The sequence below is a fragment of the Nerophis ophidion genome, linkage group LG01, assembly GCF_033978795.1.
Source record: "Nerophis ophidion isolate RoL-2023_Sa linkage group LG01, RoL_Noph_v1.0, whole genome shotgun sequence".
In the NCBI taxonomy this organism is placed as follows: Eukaryota; Metazoa; Chordata; class Actinopteri; order Syngnathiformes; family Syngnathidae; genus Nerophis; species Nerophis ophidion.
Window position 1 is genome coordinate 73,211,616 of NC_084611.1, and position 17,628 is coordinate 73,229,243.

At 41.1% G+C, this 17,628-nt stretch overlaps 1 protein-coding gene across 8 annotated transcripts in view; it reads right to left on the reverse strand.

The window, feature by feature from the left end:
- LOC133559232 (septin-9-like) overlaps positions 1 to 17,628 on the reverse strand; it is a 236,503-nt gene that overhangs the window by 7,404 nt on the left and 211,471 nt on the right. For all 8 annotated transcript variants that reach the window (XM_061910816.1, XM_061910807.1, XM_061910840.1 and 5 more), the window contains 3 exons: positions 16,327 to 16,455; positions 16,162 to 16,243; positions 10,821 to 10,958 (listed from right to left, as the gene is read on the reverse strand). In XM_061910816.1, the coding sequence (XP_061766800.1) occupies positions 10,821 to 10,958; positions 16,162 to 16,243; positions 16,327 to 16,455 (349 nt within the window). The remainder of the gene's footprint in view (positions 1 to 10,820; positions 10,959 to 16,161; positions 16,244 to 16,326; positions 16,456 to 17,628) is intronic.

Sequence of the window (17,628 nt, forward strand, 5' to 3'; positions counted from 1 at the left end):
CATTCCTTCTTCTACTATTACTACTCTATTTATACTACTATTTCCCTTTCTTCTCCTGCTATTACTACTATTTCTACTACTTCCATTATTAATACTATTTCTACTCCTATTTCTACTGTTTTGACTATTACTACCATTTCTTCTACCACTACTCCTACTTTTATTTGTACTACAATTTTTTGGACTACTTCCTTTTTCTACTACTACAACTCCTGGTACTACATTTTCTTCTAATACTACAACTTCCCATATCTACTACTAAAACTCCTATTTTCTCTACTAATACTATTATTGTGCTACTACTTATATTACTTCGTACTTCTACTACAACTACTACTATTTCTTCTAGGGCGGCATAGCTCGGTTGGTAGAGTGGCCGTGTCAGCAACTTGAGGGTTGCAGGTTCGATTCCCGCTTGTGCCATCCTAGTTACTGCCGTTGTGTCGTTGGGCAAGACACTTTACCCACCTGCTCCCAGTGCCACCCACACTGGTTTAAATGTAACTTAGATATTGGGTGTCACTATGTAAAGCGCTTTGAGTCACTTGAGAAAAGCGCTATATAAATATAATTCACTTCACACTTCACTAATAGTACTATTTGTATTTATTCTCCTACTTCTATCTTTACCTCTATTTCTTCTACTACAACCACTTCTTTTCCCACTACTATTATTATTACTATTTCTTACTTATTATTATACTACAACGACTTCTATTTTTTTCTTCCAATACTATTTATTCTACTATGACTATTTATTCTACTAACACTATTACTAATTTTATGTATTGTTCTTCTATTTTTTCTAGTGCAACTGTCATAACGTGGTTTTCGCAGCTTACTGCGAGGTTTGTTCTCCCAGGATGCAAACGGACTATTCTGGACAGGACTTGAAGGTAGGAACATATTCATTCATTAATCAATACTACACATCACAAAACACAAGAACTAAAGCAAAAGGAAAGCGTGTCGTTCGCATGAGAAGGTATAGAACCAAAAACTTAAGGCAGGAAAGAAACCTTTCTGATCATGGAAATGTATAAGAAAGAAAAACAAAAAAAACAATGACAGTGTCAATTGTACGTGGCTTGTAAATATGCATTTTCATGAAAGGAATAAAAATAAATGATAAAATAAAATGATGAACATAGACGCTAACACTTAGCGTGAACTATGGACATAGAACAAACAAGACTTACTGTAGCATTAAACAACTAACATAACTATGGCATTGCACAACATGAAGTTGTGGCATGAAACCAATGACGCCAGGACAACTGCCTGGCAAAGGTGGGCTTAAATCATGTCTGTTGATTGGAAACAGGTGCACGTCCCGAACACCAGAGGGGGGTGAAAATCATAAGTCGCCATGGTAACTAAAACAAACAAGGGTGCACAAAAACAGGAACTAATGGAGTCTAAAACTAACAGAAGATAACAAAAACATGATCTGGACAAAGGATCATGAGAGCAACTGCTTCTATTTATTCTATTATTATTACTATTTCCATTTCTTCTGCTTCTACTATGACGACTTCCACTACTAACTTTATTTTCGCGGTTCAATTAGCGGGAGGGAAAAGGAGTGTCTTGAAAGATTGAGGTGCATCTTTGGAAGAGAGGATAAGCTGAAAACAAACGAGGTTGAAAGCGACCAAAGTGTCAACAGGAAGTCGTGCATTTAACTACATGAGCATCACAGATGTCATTAAGACATATGCAGGAGTGAGCCTACATGAATATTTACTGCATATGAACAAATTTTATAAAGACAATAACTTCCACAAGGAGATGTACACTACAGTAGATACACCACGGTATTGTTTGCAGGCCAACTCGTATGTGTCTGTGGTTGCAGAACAAAATAAGCTTCCCCGGAAAACAATTGGAGGCGAAACAAAAATGTGATGTAAGCAACCACAATGTAAATAACTGACGAAGATGGAAAAAGGCTTGCATGATGAGGTAATAACCAAAGTGACCAAAGACCAAATAGTCCTGATCAATCATGGTTGTTCTCGCATCGTTTTTTAACCACTGTACCGTGAGATACAGTCTGGTGTGCCGTGGGAGATTATGTCATTTCACCTAACTCGGTTAAAAATATTTTTTACAAACCAGTAATTAAAGGGGAACATTTTCACCAGACCTATGTAAGCGTCAATATATACCTTGATGTTGCAGAAAAAAGACCATATGTTTTTTTAACCGATTTCCGACCTCTAAAAGGGTGAATTTGGCGATTTAAACGCCTTTCGATTGATAGCCTGTCGAGCGATGACCTTTCACCCGTGACGTCACAACATGAAGCAATCCGCCATTTTCTCAATCTTATTACAAGCACCAAGTCAAATCAGCTCTGTTATTTTTCCGATATCCACATAAGAATGTGTAGATATCCTGTGACACTCAAAGCAGATGCATTTCCAACAATAAAGTCAACGAAATCTGCAATATTGGAAAATAGACCACCACTGAATATGCCCGAGTGCGAGCTATTCAGGGACGACGGCAGTCTGTTCCCGCAGACGAGCGAGGTAAACCCCCTCGATATGATTTATGCCACTTCTTTTTCCGTCTCATTTTGTCCACCAAACTTATAAGGTTGTGCATGAATGCACAAAGGTGAGTTTTGTTGATGTTATTGACTTATGTGGAGTGTGCTAATCAGACATATTTGGTCACGGCATGACTGCAAGCTAATCGATGCTAACATGCTATTTAGGCTAAGTGTATGTACATATTGCATCATTATGCCTCATTTGTAGCTATATTTGCATCCAGCCTTTCTCTCCACCCACATTTAATGCCAAACAAACACATACCAATCTTTGGTTAGAAGGCGGTCGCCGAATTCGTCCGCGCTTCCTCTCGTGCCGCTGTCTGTCGTGATATGGCTCAATAGCTTCAGTTTCTTCTTCAATTTCGTTTTGGCTAACTGCCTCCACACTCCAACCATCCGTTTCAATACATGCGTAATCTGTTTGAATCGCTTACGGCACTGAAATCCGAGTCTGAATCCGAGCTAATGTCGCTATACCTTTCTGTGCTATCCCCCATGTTTGTTTCTGTGTGATCACGCTGTGACGTCACAGGATAATGGATGGGTGGATATAACGGCGGTTAAATCAGGCACTTTGAAGCAGTTTTTCGGGATATTGCGTGATGAGTAAAATTTTGAGAAAAACTTTGAAAAATAAAATAGGCCACTGGGAACTGATTTTTATTGGTTTTAACCCTTCAGAAATGTTGATAATGTTCCCCTTTAAGTGTCTGTCCTGTCTAGAGCTCGGCAGAGTAACCGTGTAATACTCTTTCATATCAGTAGGTGGCAGCAAGTAGCTGATGGGAACGACGACGAGGTTTGCAGGTAAAAAGGTATTTATAAATGGTTGATTTATACAAGCTAGTAAGGCAAAGTTTTGTACTGGACAAGTTTCGGCAAGAAGCGAGGTAGCCAAAACTTGTCAGGTACAAAACTTTACCTTACTAGCCTATATAAATCAACCATTTATAAATACACGTCAGTAGGCTAAATGAACCTCTTCAACATAGGTATCTAACGCTTAAACCAAACATAAACAAAAGGCGAGTGCCACTAAGAAAAGACACTGAGGCAAAATGAAGCTAAAACTGAACTGGCTGCAAAGTAAACAAAAACAGAATGCTGGACGACAGCAGAGACTTACTGTGTGTGGAGCAGACGGCGTCCACAAAGTACATCCGTACATGCCATGACAATCAATACCAAAATAAGAGCGCAAAACAAGAACTACAACACTACAAACAGGTGGTGAGAGTACATACACCTAGTTTGAGACAAGAGCTATAGTGATGCATGGTTGGTTTTGGTTTGAATTCATATCCAACAATTGCGAGAACGACTTTTTACCGTCAATATCGGTCGCCGAGTTTCATTTATTCTTATGTTTTCTGCTGTTTGTTGTGCCTTGGTGTGTCAATGGAAAAAAAATGACCTGAGGGCACATCACTGACAAGAACTGTATCTTGCATGAAAACTCCTTATCTGAAAACATGTGGCGTCTTTACCAAGGACAATACAACGAGCACACAAAATATGGTTGTAACTTAATTTCTTGAACATCCAAATTGGACTTTCTGTCAGAATTATACTGAACAGTTAAATACTAGTTCCTGTCCACTTGTGGCGGTGAGGCGATGCAGCAGCGTAATCGAGTAAATTGCGTAACTGACGCATTTGCAAAAAGGTGGATACAAAACACAAAAATCAATAAACGTATGTTTATAACTGCAAATTAACATTCTTCTGTCACTTGTTTTGACACCCTTGAGAATGAGATGCTGCATCTCAAGAGGCTAACATAAATAAAATGTAATTTAATTTAAACATCACAAACAGAGCCCTCTGTGGGTGCTTTTAGAAGGGGCAGAAAGTTTACTTAGCACTTATTTCTTGGGCGCAGCTTACTTAGCGATTAGCATGCCTTGATACCATACTCAGTGTGTAACATGCTGAGCCTCGTCCTCCAGTGATAATAAAACAACGCGGCTAATTCATGGACTTTCTGTCTCTGACGAGCATCATGCATTTTTTTTTTGTTTTAAAAACAGCAATAACGCTGACAAGGTGTGTTATTGTTTGTGCTACGGCGCCATCTTTTGGACTGAGTTCTCACTGTAGGTGCTGCAGTCATACTTGCCAACCTTGAGACCTCCGAATTCGGGAGATGGGGGAGTTAAAGTGGGGTGGGCGGGGTTGAGGTGGGCGGGGTTTGGTGGTAGCGGGGTTGTATATTGTAGTGTCCCGAAAGAGTTGGTGCTGCAAGGGGTTCTGAGTATTTGTTCTGTTGTGTGTATGTTGTGTTACGGTGCGGATGTTCTACCGAAATGTGTTTGTCAATCTTGTTTGGTGTGGGTTCACAGTGTGGCGCATATTTGTAATACTGTTATAGTTGTTTATACGGCCACCCTCAGTGTGACATGTATGGTTGTTGAACAAGTATGCATTGCATTCATTTTTGTGTGCGTTTAAGCAGCACATATTAAGTGACTGGGCCGGCACGCTGTTTGCATGGAGGAAAAGCGAACGTGACGACAGGTTGTAGAGGACGCTAATGGCAGTGCCTTTAAGGCACGCTCCCAATATTGTTGTCCGGGTAGAAATCAGGAGCAATTCGGGTGAATGGTTGCCCCGGGAAATTTTCAGGAGGGGCACTGAAATTCAGGAGTCTCCTGGGAAGATTGGGAGGGTTGGCAAGTATTGCTACAGTGCACTTTTAGAGCTTTTAACCATAAGTAGAAGTGTAGTTCCTTATTCTCCTACATGTATGGATTCTTCATTAATCACTCCAGCAAAGTGTTATTTTCACAATATAACAAAAAATGTTTATATGTACTAAATCGTCCCATGTGTGATGTATGTTGGAAAGGTGTCATGCATATTTGTATGTGCATTCATAATGCAATCAAGCAAGCGTCGTTAGCATTAGCTAATATACCAACACGAAGCTTACTGCGGGGTTGTTCTCCCAGGAAGGAAGACGGACTACTTGGGACATGGCTTTCAGGTAAAAACATGATTTAATTTTAACTAAAAAAGGTACAAACAAAAAGCGGAGGCACAACTTGGGCTAAGGAACAAAACTAACACATAAACAAACTATGAACATGAATCAAACAACACTTACTAGGGCTTGAAAAGAACAGCATGAACTTTGGCATGAAAAACGAGTATGACTTACTGTGGCAAGAACAGAGCATAAAACAAACACAATGACGCCAGGCCGACTGACCGGCAATGGCAGGCTTAAATAATGCCTGTGATTAGTGTTCAGGTAGCAGGTGAGTGGCCGAACACTAATCAGGTGAACTTAATTTGCGACCATGGCAACAAAACAAGGGAGTGAAAAAAAAGGACTTTAGAGTCCAAAGTCAACAGAACATAGCCAAACAAGACATGATCAAAAAGACATGACAATATGCTCCTCATACTAAAGTGTTACCGTAAATGGTAAATGGGTTATACTTGTATAGCGCTTTTCTACCTTAAAGGACTACTGAAACCCACTACTGCCGACCCTGCAGTCTCATAGTTTATACATCAATGATGAAATAATAACATTGCAACACATGCCAATACGGCCGGTTTATCAATCAATCAATCAATGTTTACTTATATAGCCCTAAATCACTAGTGTCTCAAAGGGCTGCACAAACCACCACGACATCCTCGGTAGGCCCACATAAGGGCAAGGAAAACTCACACCCAGTGGGACATCGGTGACAATAATGACCCAGTGGGACGTCGGTGACAATAATGACTATGAGAACCTTAGAGAGGAGGAAAGCAATGGATGTCGAGCGGGTCTAACATGATACTGTGAGAGTTCAATCCACAATGGATCCAACACAGTCGCGAGAGTCCAGTCCAAAGCGGACCCAACACAGCAGCGAGAGTCCCGTTCACAGCGGAGCCAGCAGGAAACCATCACAAGCGGAGGCGGATCAGCAGCGCAGAGATGTCCTCAGCCGATACACAGGCAAGCAGTACATGGCCACCGGATCGGACCGGACCCCCTCCACAAGGGAGAGTGGGACATAGAAGAAAAAGAAAAGAAACGGCAGATCAACTGGTCTAAAAAGGGAGTCTATTTAAAGGCTAGAGTATACAAATGAGTTTTAAGGTGAGACTTAAATGCTTCTACTGAGGTGGCATCTCGAACTGTTACCGGGAGGGCATTCCAGAGTACTGGAGCCCGAACGGAAAATGCTCTATAGCCCGCAGACTTTTTTTGGGCTTTGGGAATCACTAATAAGCCGGAGTCCTTTGAACGCAGATTTCTTGCCGGGACATATGGTACAATACAATCGGCAAGATAGGATGGAGCTAGACCGTGTAGTATTTTATACGTAAGTAGTAAAACCTTAAAGTCACATCTTAAGTGCACAGGAAGCCAGTGCAGGTGAGCCAGTACAGGCGTAATGTGATCAAACTTTCTTGTTCTTGTCAAAAGTCTTTTAGTTTACTAAATTGCAATTTTAAATTTCCCGCGAGGTATCCTGTTGAAAACGTCGCGGAATGATGACGTGCTTGTGACGTTATTGGTTGGAGCGGACATTTCAGCCCAGCACCACTCACGGGTAAAAGTTGTCTCTTTTCATCGCATAATTCCGCAGTATTTTGGACATCTGTGTTGCTGAATCTTTTGCAATTTGTTCAATTAATAATGGAGACTATAAATAAGAATGCTGTTGGTGGAAAGCGGCGGATTGCAGCTGCCTTCAGCAACCGAAACACAGCCGGTGTTTCTTTTGTTTGTTGTGAAGCTTTAACACAGAGCGGTCAAGAAAACATGTTTCTCTACCACATGTCAACCAGCAAGTTTTTGGATGGGAAAATTGTGACATTAAGTCGGCTCTTACCGGAGACTTAAACTGATTATGCAACCTCCTCCTGCAGCTGTCAAAATGGCAGCTCTGATATTGGCTCCTCCATTGGATTCTCTCAGAGACACTGGCGTTCACCGCAGCCCTCCGACTTTCAGGTATGACTTTATAATCTCACTAAAACACTATTAACACAATAAGCAGATAAGGGATTTTCCAGAATTATCCCAGTAAATGTTTCTAATAACATCTGAATCGCCCGGAGCCGTCGCCTTTTCTTTTAGTGCTTCACTCTAACTTTTCTCATCCACAAATCTTTCATCCTCGCTCAAATTAATGGGGAAACCGTCGCTTTTTCGGTCCGAATTGCTCAAGCTGCTGGTGGCTATGATTGTAAACAATGTGAGGATGTGAGGAGCCCTACAACCCGTGACGTCGCGCGGACATCGTCTGCGACTTCCGGTAGAAGCAGGGCATTTCTCTTAGCACCGAATGTTGCGAACTTTATCGTGGATGTTCTCTACTAAATCCTTTCAGCAAAAATATGGCAATATCGCGAAATGATCAAGTATGACACATAGAATGGACCTGCTATCCCTGTTTGAATAAGAAAATCTCATTTTAGTAGGCCTTTAAGGTACTCAAAGCGCGTTGACACTATTTCCACATTCACAAACACATTCACACACTGATGTTGTATATTTTCCACAACGGGGGAATTATATCAATTTATGGGAGCGGCTCCACACTGTGTATGGACATAGTGTGGAGTGTGCCAGCCGCCTCTGTCAGCGGGGGTGGGGGGACAAACATAAATACTACTTTCAACACTGGCATGAACGCTGTTTCGCTTCAAAAACAAGACATAGTGCCTTGCTTCCACGCAGCGTAGTTATAGTGTTGTCCTCAGTGCAAGAATAAGCGCACACACACACATTCCAGAAGCAACAGCTGTGGCGACATGAACACACGATGAGGGAGGATGTCAAACATACACACAAATACACCCACAGTCGCTGCTCTGGTGGGGAAGGTTTTAAGTGGATCAAGCTGGATGGAAATATGAACCAGCACTGAAAGGTCATGAGGTGATATTAGTGTTCACACTTTGTATGTCAGCGGGGTGGTGAGTGTTTTTAGGACGCCCATTTCTAAATGGGTTTTAATTAGTGCATTTAAAAGCAGTGCTTCATGACAAAACTATTGCATCTGCTCAAAAAGGCGCTGACTATACTTCCCGCCGCAGCAGCTCGACAGGGTCCCATCCCACTGCTTTTTACGAAATGTGATTCTACAAGTTCTACTTTGGTTGTCTCAGAGGAGCTAATGGCTTCCACATGTGGTCACAAGAGAGCGAGCCGCTGTACAACTGATGGATTTGGAAAAATCCCCAGTAGGCCCGATTCATCTTTCGCCGCAGCGGGAGACACTAGTGTGCTGTTAGCCACATGCTGAGGCATCACGCTGGACGTGTGTGTGTGTGCGTGTGTGTTTTATGTATAGACTAGAATGGACTTTATTGTCATTATATTTGCATATAACGAAATTAAAGACTCCAACTAAAGGTGCGGTAGTGGGAACAAATATGGGGTAAAATAAATAACACAAGGAAAAAAAACTAACAATTGAAATAAACAGACTACCATCCAATAAAAATGATAAGCAATCCTGTACAATATACAAAACACTATAGAAATACAAAATACTGTGCAATATACAGAACAAGACAAGAATACCGAAGTAATAAATAACAATCAGTGTCGGACGTATTGCACTCGAAGGGTAATATTGCACAGTAGGGCATTAGGGAAGGATATACAGTTGTGATCAAAATTATTCAACCCCCACACAATTTTGGTGTTTTAGTAAGTTGGACATGTATTCCGTATTTTGTTTGTAGTCATATCAAATAAAGATGTGTCCAATGTCTCCCAAGCCTCAGCTTCGTCACTGACTTCATGACATTTGCAGCTAATATATCCTGGTAGGAAATAGAATTCATAATGCTTTGAACGCGATGGAGATTCCCGGTACCTGAGGCAGAGAAACAGCCCCAGAGCATGATTGACCCCCCACCATGCCAATTTAGTGTTGCCAATTAACCTATCCCCAGGTGTATGTTTTTGGAAGTGGGAGGAAGCCGGAGTACCCGGAGGGAACCCACGCATTCACGGGGAGAACATGCAAACTCCACACAGAAAGATCCCGATTGTAGCTGAGATAGGCGCCAGCGCCCCCCGCGACCCCGAAAGGGAATAAGCGGTAGAAAATGGATGGATGGATGGATGGAATCACTTGTTTATTTTTCAACAAGTTTTTAGTTATTTTAATATCTTTTTTTCCAAATAGTTCAAGAAAGACCCCTACAAATGAGCAATATTTTTGCACTGTTATACAATTTAATAAATCAGAAACTGATGACATAGTGCTGTATTTTACTTCTTTATCTCTTTTTTTCAACCAAAAATACTTTGATCTGATTAGGGGGTACTTGAATTCAAAACATGTTCACAGGGGTTCATCACTGAAAAAAGGTTGAGAACCACTGCCTTACACATTTTCATACAGCATGATAATAAAACATTATTATCTTAAAGAATGATTCGCATTCAGAATTTTAAATCCTTCTATATAAGGTAGTTGGATTTGCAGACAACTTCATTATTGCTCAATAGCAATTTTCAGTAATGTCACAGAAGAGGCAGGATTCGCTTTAACATTTAAGTGGTGAAACTTCCTATAAGAGGAAAGCTGTAGTGCTGTGTTCTGAGGATCATCCATCCATTTTCTTGCGCTTATTCCCTTTGGGGTCACAGGGGGCGCTGGTGCCTATCTCAGCTAAAATCAGGCGGAAGTAGGGGTACACCCTGGACAAGTCGCCACCTCATCGCAGGGCCAACACAGATAGACAGACAACATTCACACTCACATTCACACACTAAGGCCAATTTAGTGTTGCCAATCAACCTATCCCCAGGTGCATGTCTTTGGAAGTGGGAGGAAGCCGGAGTACCCGGAGGGAACCCACGCAGTCACGGGGAGAACATGCAAAATCCACACAGAAAGATCCCGAGCCCAGGATTGAACCCAGGACTGCAGGACCTTCGTATTGTGAGGCAGACCCCTCTGAAGATCATGTCATATTTAATTTGAACCTTTTTCTTTCTTTTTTTTTTTTTTTTAAATGGTCCTCAGTAGTCACGAACAAATGTGTGTGAATTATGCAAAACTGTTTAAATTTGGTCCCCATGAACCATATTAACTCTTTTTCCCCAGGGTCCCCAGTAAGAATGATCAGCACATTACTTCATCAATCCAGAGATTTAAACACGTGTATGAGCCATTTTACCTCATTTTTTCATGCCTCCACAACCTGTAGGGGTGTGGTCCCCACAATCAAAAACTTGGTCCCCATTCCAAATGATAACAAGCTTGTGTGTGTGTGTGCTCACCAGTGGCCTGTGGGAGGGATGAAGTATATGCAGCAGTGCACCCTGGAGTCTGGGATCCTCTTCTTTCTGTCAATGTTGATCTCTTCCTGCAGGTAGACTTCATACTGGTCATTGATGAACTTCATGATGGGCTGCCAACTGAGGAAACCATGGAAACAACTTGTAAAATGCAACAGGGCTCACTAAAATCTCTTCAATGGCTGAGCAACGTTTGGGTTTGCATCAAATTGAACAACTTTGTACAGTTACGTTTGATTGATTCAATTATATTCTGAAAATGTACAAACTTTAAAATGGAATATGACATGTGCTGAGCTGTTTGAACTGTATTGGATTTTTTATTTGGCAATTTGATTTATTTTACAATAAAAAAGTCATTGAAAAAAAAACAACCTTTAGTGGTAGTTTTGTAAAATCTAGAGTTGTCTTGGAATAGTTGACTTCGGGGCAGATCAGAGGACCTCACTAAACTATCCAATGTCTGCAGTGTTTGTTTGTTTTAGGGTTTTAGCTTTTTTGGGGAGAAAAACGTGGCAAATGAAATGTATATTTGTGGGGATCGCCATTAGCTGTGCTCTTGCTAGCATAGATGTTAACAGACAAACATTTTCGCCCATAGTCGACGAATTTGACTATGAAAATGTTTTGCCACAAAAAAAACACACAAGAGGAAAAAATTCCCCTTGTAAAAAAAACAAAGTATAGTAATACAAAGTACAGGGTGACCCACAAATACAGAACCATTACTATGTATTATAAATCTGCTAATTTACTTGTCTCTTCTTTTCTTTTCCTCCAAGTGGACTTTGTGCATGAATAGACTTCCAAGGAAGAGTAATTTTGCATGGTGGCCTGTTTCCCATACATCATTTTACTTAAAGGGGAACATTATCACCAGACCTATGTAAGCGTCAATATATACCTTGATGGTGCAGAAAAAAGACCATATATTTTTTTAACCGATTTCCGAACTCTAAATGGGTGAATTTTCGTGAATTTAACGCCTTTCTGTTTATCGCTCTGGAGGCGATGACGTCTGAATGTGACGTCGCCGAGGTAATACAGCCGCAATTTTCATTTTCAACACATTGCAAACATTGGGTCTCAGCTCTGTTATTTTCCGTTTTTTCGACTATTTTTTGTAACCTTGGAGACATCATGCCTCGTCGGTGTGTTGTCGGAGGGTGTAACAACACTAACAGGGAGGGATTCAAGTTGCACCACTGGCCCCAAGATGCGAAAGTGTCTGCCGCCAGACCCCCATTGAATGTGCCGGAGTGTCTGCACATTTTACCGGCGATGACAGACATGGCACAGAGATGTATGGATAACCTGCAGATGCATTTGCAACGATAAAGTCAACGAAATCACAAAGGTGAGTTTTGTTGATGTTGACTTATGTGCTAATCAGACATATTTGGTCGTGGCGTGACTTCCAGCTAATCGACGCTAACATGCTATGCTAATCAATGCTAACATGCTATTTACCGGCGGTTCTAAAGCAGACATGGCACAGAGATGTATGGATAACCTTCAGATGCATTTGCAACGATAAAGTCAACGAAATCACAAAGGTGAGTTTTGTTGATGTTGACTGACAGCTAATCGATGCTAACATGCTATGCTAATCGATGCTAACATGCTATTTACCGGCGGTGCTAAAGCAGACATGGCACAGAGATGTATGGATAACCTTCAGATGCATTTGCAACTATATTACATTTCCTTCCACCCTCATTTAACGCGAAAAAAACACTTACCAATCGACGGATTTAAGTTGCTCCAGTGTCACAAGATGCGAAAGTCCCAATCGTTTGGTCCGCACATTTTACCGGCGATGCTAACGCAGCTATTCGGCCATGCTATGGCTATGAAGAGCGTCAATAGCTATTCGCTCAATAGCTTCAGTTTCTTCTTCAATACTTTCATACTCCAACCACCCGTTTCAATACATGCGTAATCTGTTAAATCGCTTAAACCGCTGAAATCCGAGTCTGAATCTGAGCTAATGTCGCTATATCTTGCTGTGGTATTCGCAATTGTTTGTTTACATTGGCAGCACTGTGTGACGTCACAGGGAAATGGATAGTCACATCGCAAATAGCGAAAATCAAGCACTTTAAAGCTTTTTTTTAGGGATATTGAGAGACCGGTAACATTTTGAAAAACACTTCTAAAAATACAACAAGCTACTGGGAACTGATTTTTATTGTTTTTAACCCTTTTTAAATTGTGATAATGTTCCCCTTTAAAAATGTGTATTAGTTTAAAAAGATGACAATGCTAATTTTTGTTGTCCATGAGCTGGTCCATCATACGTTACCATTAAGCTAACTGTAAAAGCCAACCTTCATACTATGTAAATTGAGTTGTTTTTTTGGTTTGTAGCCAACTGTATTGTTGATTTAACGTTATTCTTGCACATATGTGTACCTCATGTCGATATCAACGTGCTTTGTGGGCTTACTTTTACAGTAGTTTCGTTGACAAACAAGCTCATCTCAGATTTAAAGTACTGTTGATCTACCAAACTACATTCCAACATTAAGGGAGGCCAGAATAACATATACAGTATAAATAAACCAGGCGTGTAATCTTGTTATAGGAAAAAAAACAAGGAAAAATACATAAAATCGATATAATGTAACAAAAAACATGTTGATAATAAAAACAATTTTTAAGAAAATACGTGCATCGTGGCCACTTATGCAAATTATAATATGACATCACATTGACTGAGTTCAGAGAGTATGGTCTGACTCTGTGCAACATCTTATCTCTAAAATCCCCAAAGAGGAACGATCGTACACACACCAAAGCATAAAGTCAGCAATGTCCAGCAATTTGCTGAACCCTTGTAGGATTTAATCAACATTTTTATGGGTTCTGTTTTTTTTGTTCTTTTTTGGGGGAGGGACGGGACGACACCCTACATTTTAATATGTTGGCGTCAAAATGCTATTAACTATCTGTTCTTCTGCATAGTGTTTGTAAAAAAAGATCATTTTGGACAGGACACACTAAGAGTTTACAATCACACAACCATTTAGTTAAGTATTTTGGATTATGTAAAGTGGTTTTGTAAGCACTAAGGTTCAACACTAAGGCCAAGTCTACACTAAGCTGGAAAACTCTTAAAGGAATAATTATTCAGCCTAAGCCCCGTTTCGGCCACACTAATTTATCGTTTAAGGTTCACCTCCTTGGATAAATTTTTACACGGGTAAGTGTGCCGTCTATTTCGTGAATCTCTGGCTCTTGGCCTTGTATGGGACTCACTGATAGTTTACAAACTGAGCTCGGAGAACGCGCCACAGCCAGCTTTATATGAAAAAAGCAGTCTCGTAACTCGGAGCTAACCACTGGAAAGATGGAGGCGAGACATCCCCGTGTTCCTCCTTCTTCTACATCAGGGGTTTGGCAACCTTTACTACTCAAAGAGCCATTTCGACCCGTTTCACAAAATGAGGAAGACAATGGGAGCCGCAACTATTCCCGCCAATATCTGCTAGTGGTCACTCAGATGACAAGAATAAGGGCATGCTATGAAGCCATTGCCTTAAACACCATCTACAACATGTACAAATTGTTTGCCAGTCCAGCAACATGTTGTGAGAGGCTTCCGCAGATGCACACACGCGACTGGAAGGCATACTGGGTGACACAGAGTACACTGACGGTTGTGATATATAAACATCTTTAACACTCCTACTAATATGCGCCACATTGTGAACCCACACAAAAGAAGAATGACAAACACATTTCGGGAGAAAATCCTCACAGTAACACAACATGAACGCAACACAACAAATACCCAGAATCCTTTGCATCCATGACACACCCTGACTATGTTATTCACCCCGAGAGCACCAAACCCCGCCCAAGTCAACCACGCAAGGAGGGGGGGGGGTGTGTTGGTGCTCGCGGTGTGTATAGCATAGTCAGGAATAGTCATGGATGCAAAGGATTCTGGGTATTTGTTGTGTTGCGTTTATGTTGTGTTACTGTGAGGATTTTCTCCCGAAATGTTTTTGTCATTCTTCTTTTGTATGGGTTCACAATGTGGCGCATATTAGTAGGAGTGTTAAAGTTGTTTATATCACAACCGTCAGTGTACTCTGTGTCACCCAGTACGCCTTGCAATCTCATACATGTGCCGATAGAAGCAGCGAAACGCATGTGTCCGGTCGGCACGCAAATAGCATTCTGTGAATGGCGGGCGTGATGACGTTCAAGAGGACGAAAATAGCATTCCGTGAATGGCGGGCGCGATGACGTTCAAGAGGACGTTAAGAGTAATATCATCACGGCACGCCCTTAATATTGTAGTCAGAGTGAAAATTGGAGAATGTTGACTCCGGGTGATGTCCGGGAGAGGCATTGGATTCCGGAATCTCCCCGCAACAATCTGGGGGGTCGGCGATTGTGCAGCTGAGTCTCTTCAGAGTTGCCAAGGAGCCGCGGGTTGCCGACCCCTGTTCTACATGTACAGTCGCTTGTGGAAATCGCACATGAATACCTTCAGAGAAATCGATTGCAGCTATTTCGGATACAACACATCTCAAACGGCAAGAGAACTTTCGAATGTCCAGGTTGGCTTTGATTCTACTTACTGAAAATCTTTGTCCATTTGTCGAAGGAGAGACAACGTGAATGCGGGCTCCCGTGGATGTGATAAAAAAAAAATGTAGCGGGTGCTTTGTATTACCTGGCTGTCAAGGAAGACTACGAAAAATGGCGAATGCTTCTGGACAGGCAAAGCAGACTGTATCAGTTATTGTCCGCCATGTATGTCGCGGACTCAATGCCTTGGTCCAGAGTACATGAAGTCACCAAAAACGAATGGCCAATGAAGGTGAAGGCAAAAGAGTGAGGAGTGTCCTGACCAGATGTCTAGATCCCTAGATTGATTTATGTAAAATTTTTATTCATCACATTGTTTACTTTCACATGTCCATTAAACATTTGATTAATTGATGATGGCTCAGGAGTGATTCACTACAATAGGGCACCATAGCACACTGGATTCCAGTTATTTGAAAAACCACAACAGTGGATATTGTTCAGATAAGTTAAGTTTAAGAACTTGCACACAAAGCAACACCTGAGGTGAGTATGACGTGCTAGGTTGCGTTGTGCTGGCGGGGCGAGGGGGTCTTAAACGACAATTGTGTGTATGTGTACAAGATAAGGTTAGGTGGGATTTACCCTGGATAACCGTAGGTGGACGGCTTAGTGTGGAAGGGGCCTAAATAAATACAGTGGTTGTTTAGCTAGAGGCTGCATTTGTTTCGGGGGGAGTTCACATTTGAGCTTCTGACAAAATACAACCCCCGCTTACCAGTTTTCATTGTTGATCTGATCCCCGAAGCCTGGAGTGTCGATAACTGTCAGTTTCATCCTTACGCCTTTCTCCTCAATATCTGCATGGAGAAAGAAAAAAAAAACCAGCCTTCATTCAGTATTTGAAAGTCGATCATTGCTGCAAAAAGAGACAATGACCCACCATGGCTGACAGACTTGATCTCCACGGTCTTGGGGATCCTGTCCTCCGCGTTGGGCTGAACCGACTTGCGGCTAACCTTGGATTTGAACAGCGTGTTCATGAGAGTGGACTTGCCCAAGCCACTTTGTCCTGCCAACGATTTAACACACAAGTAAAAGGGTTAGAGAAACTAAATGTTTTGAAGTAAAAAGGGAAAAAGTAAAGAAAAAGAAGGTCCTTGATTAAGTTATTAAACACACATTCTTCCAGGAGAGACATCATTTTTACACATAAAACTGGTTGAGACATTTTGGTAAATTCTGTGCTTTTAAATTTAAGGAAAATATTTCTCTCATTTATTGCGGTTGGACACGAGGTGATGAGCCAGCAGGTCACCATGGAGTCCAACATCAAGTGACCTCTGATCACTCGTCTATGAATGGCCAGGTGTCCCAGTAATTGTGTGTGCATCTTAATGGACCATAAGAGTAGTAAGACAGCTGCAGGGTCAGACAAGGAATCTGTGGGTCAAGAGGACAGATGTATTGTACGGACCACACACATTTTTTCAATAATTCAGGTTCATAATGTCCCGTCTTCTATGCACTGGATCCCCTAACTTCACTCGGAAAGATCAGATATTTGTATATATATATATATATATATATATATATATATATATATATATATATATATATTCTCCCAGGATGCAAACGGACTATTCCGGAGACAACGCTTGCAGGTAGGAAAATATTTAATGATCTTCACTTAAAAATGTCCAAAAAACAGAAAACAGGGCTGATCGCACTTGGAGTTCAAGTAGATACTTAGGATAGACTATGGCAGGGGTCACCAACGCGGCGCGCGCGGGCACCTGGTAGCCCGCAAGGACCAGATGGGTCGCCCGCTGGCCGTTTTTTTAATTATTATTTTTATTTTATTTCAATACCATAACGATGCAATCCAATTCCAAAACCAGACCCAACCCAGCAACATTCAGAATAGCAATAAACAGAGCAATTGAGGACACACAAACATGACAAGGTACAATCTAAAAGTAGTGAAGCAAAAATGAATATTATCAATATTAGTAACAATTTCAAAATAGCAGTGATCAAAAATCCCTCATTGATATTATCATTAAAAACATTTGCACAAAAAAATAAAAAAAATGAACAATAGTGTCTTACACTTGCATCGCATTCCATAAGCTTGACAGCACACTGTGTCCAATATTTTACACAAAAATATAAGTCATATTTTGGTTCATTTAGGTTAATTTAATTTGAATTTTTTTTTCGTGTTTTCTCCTCTTTTAAACGG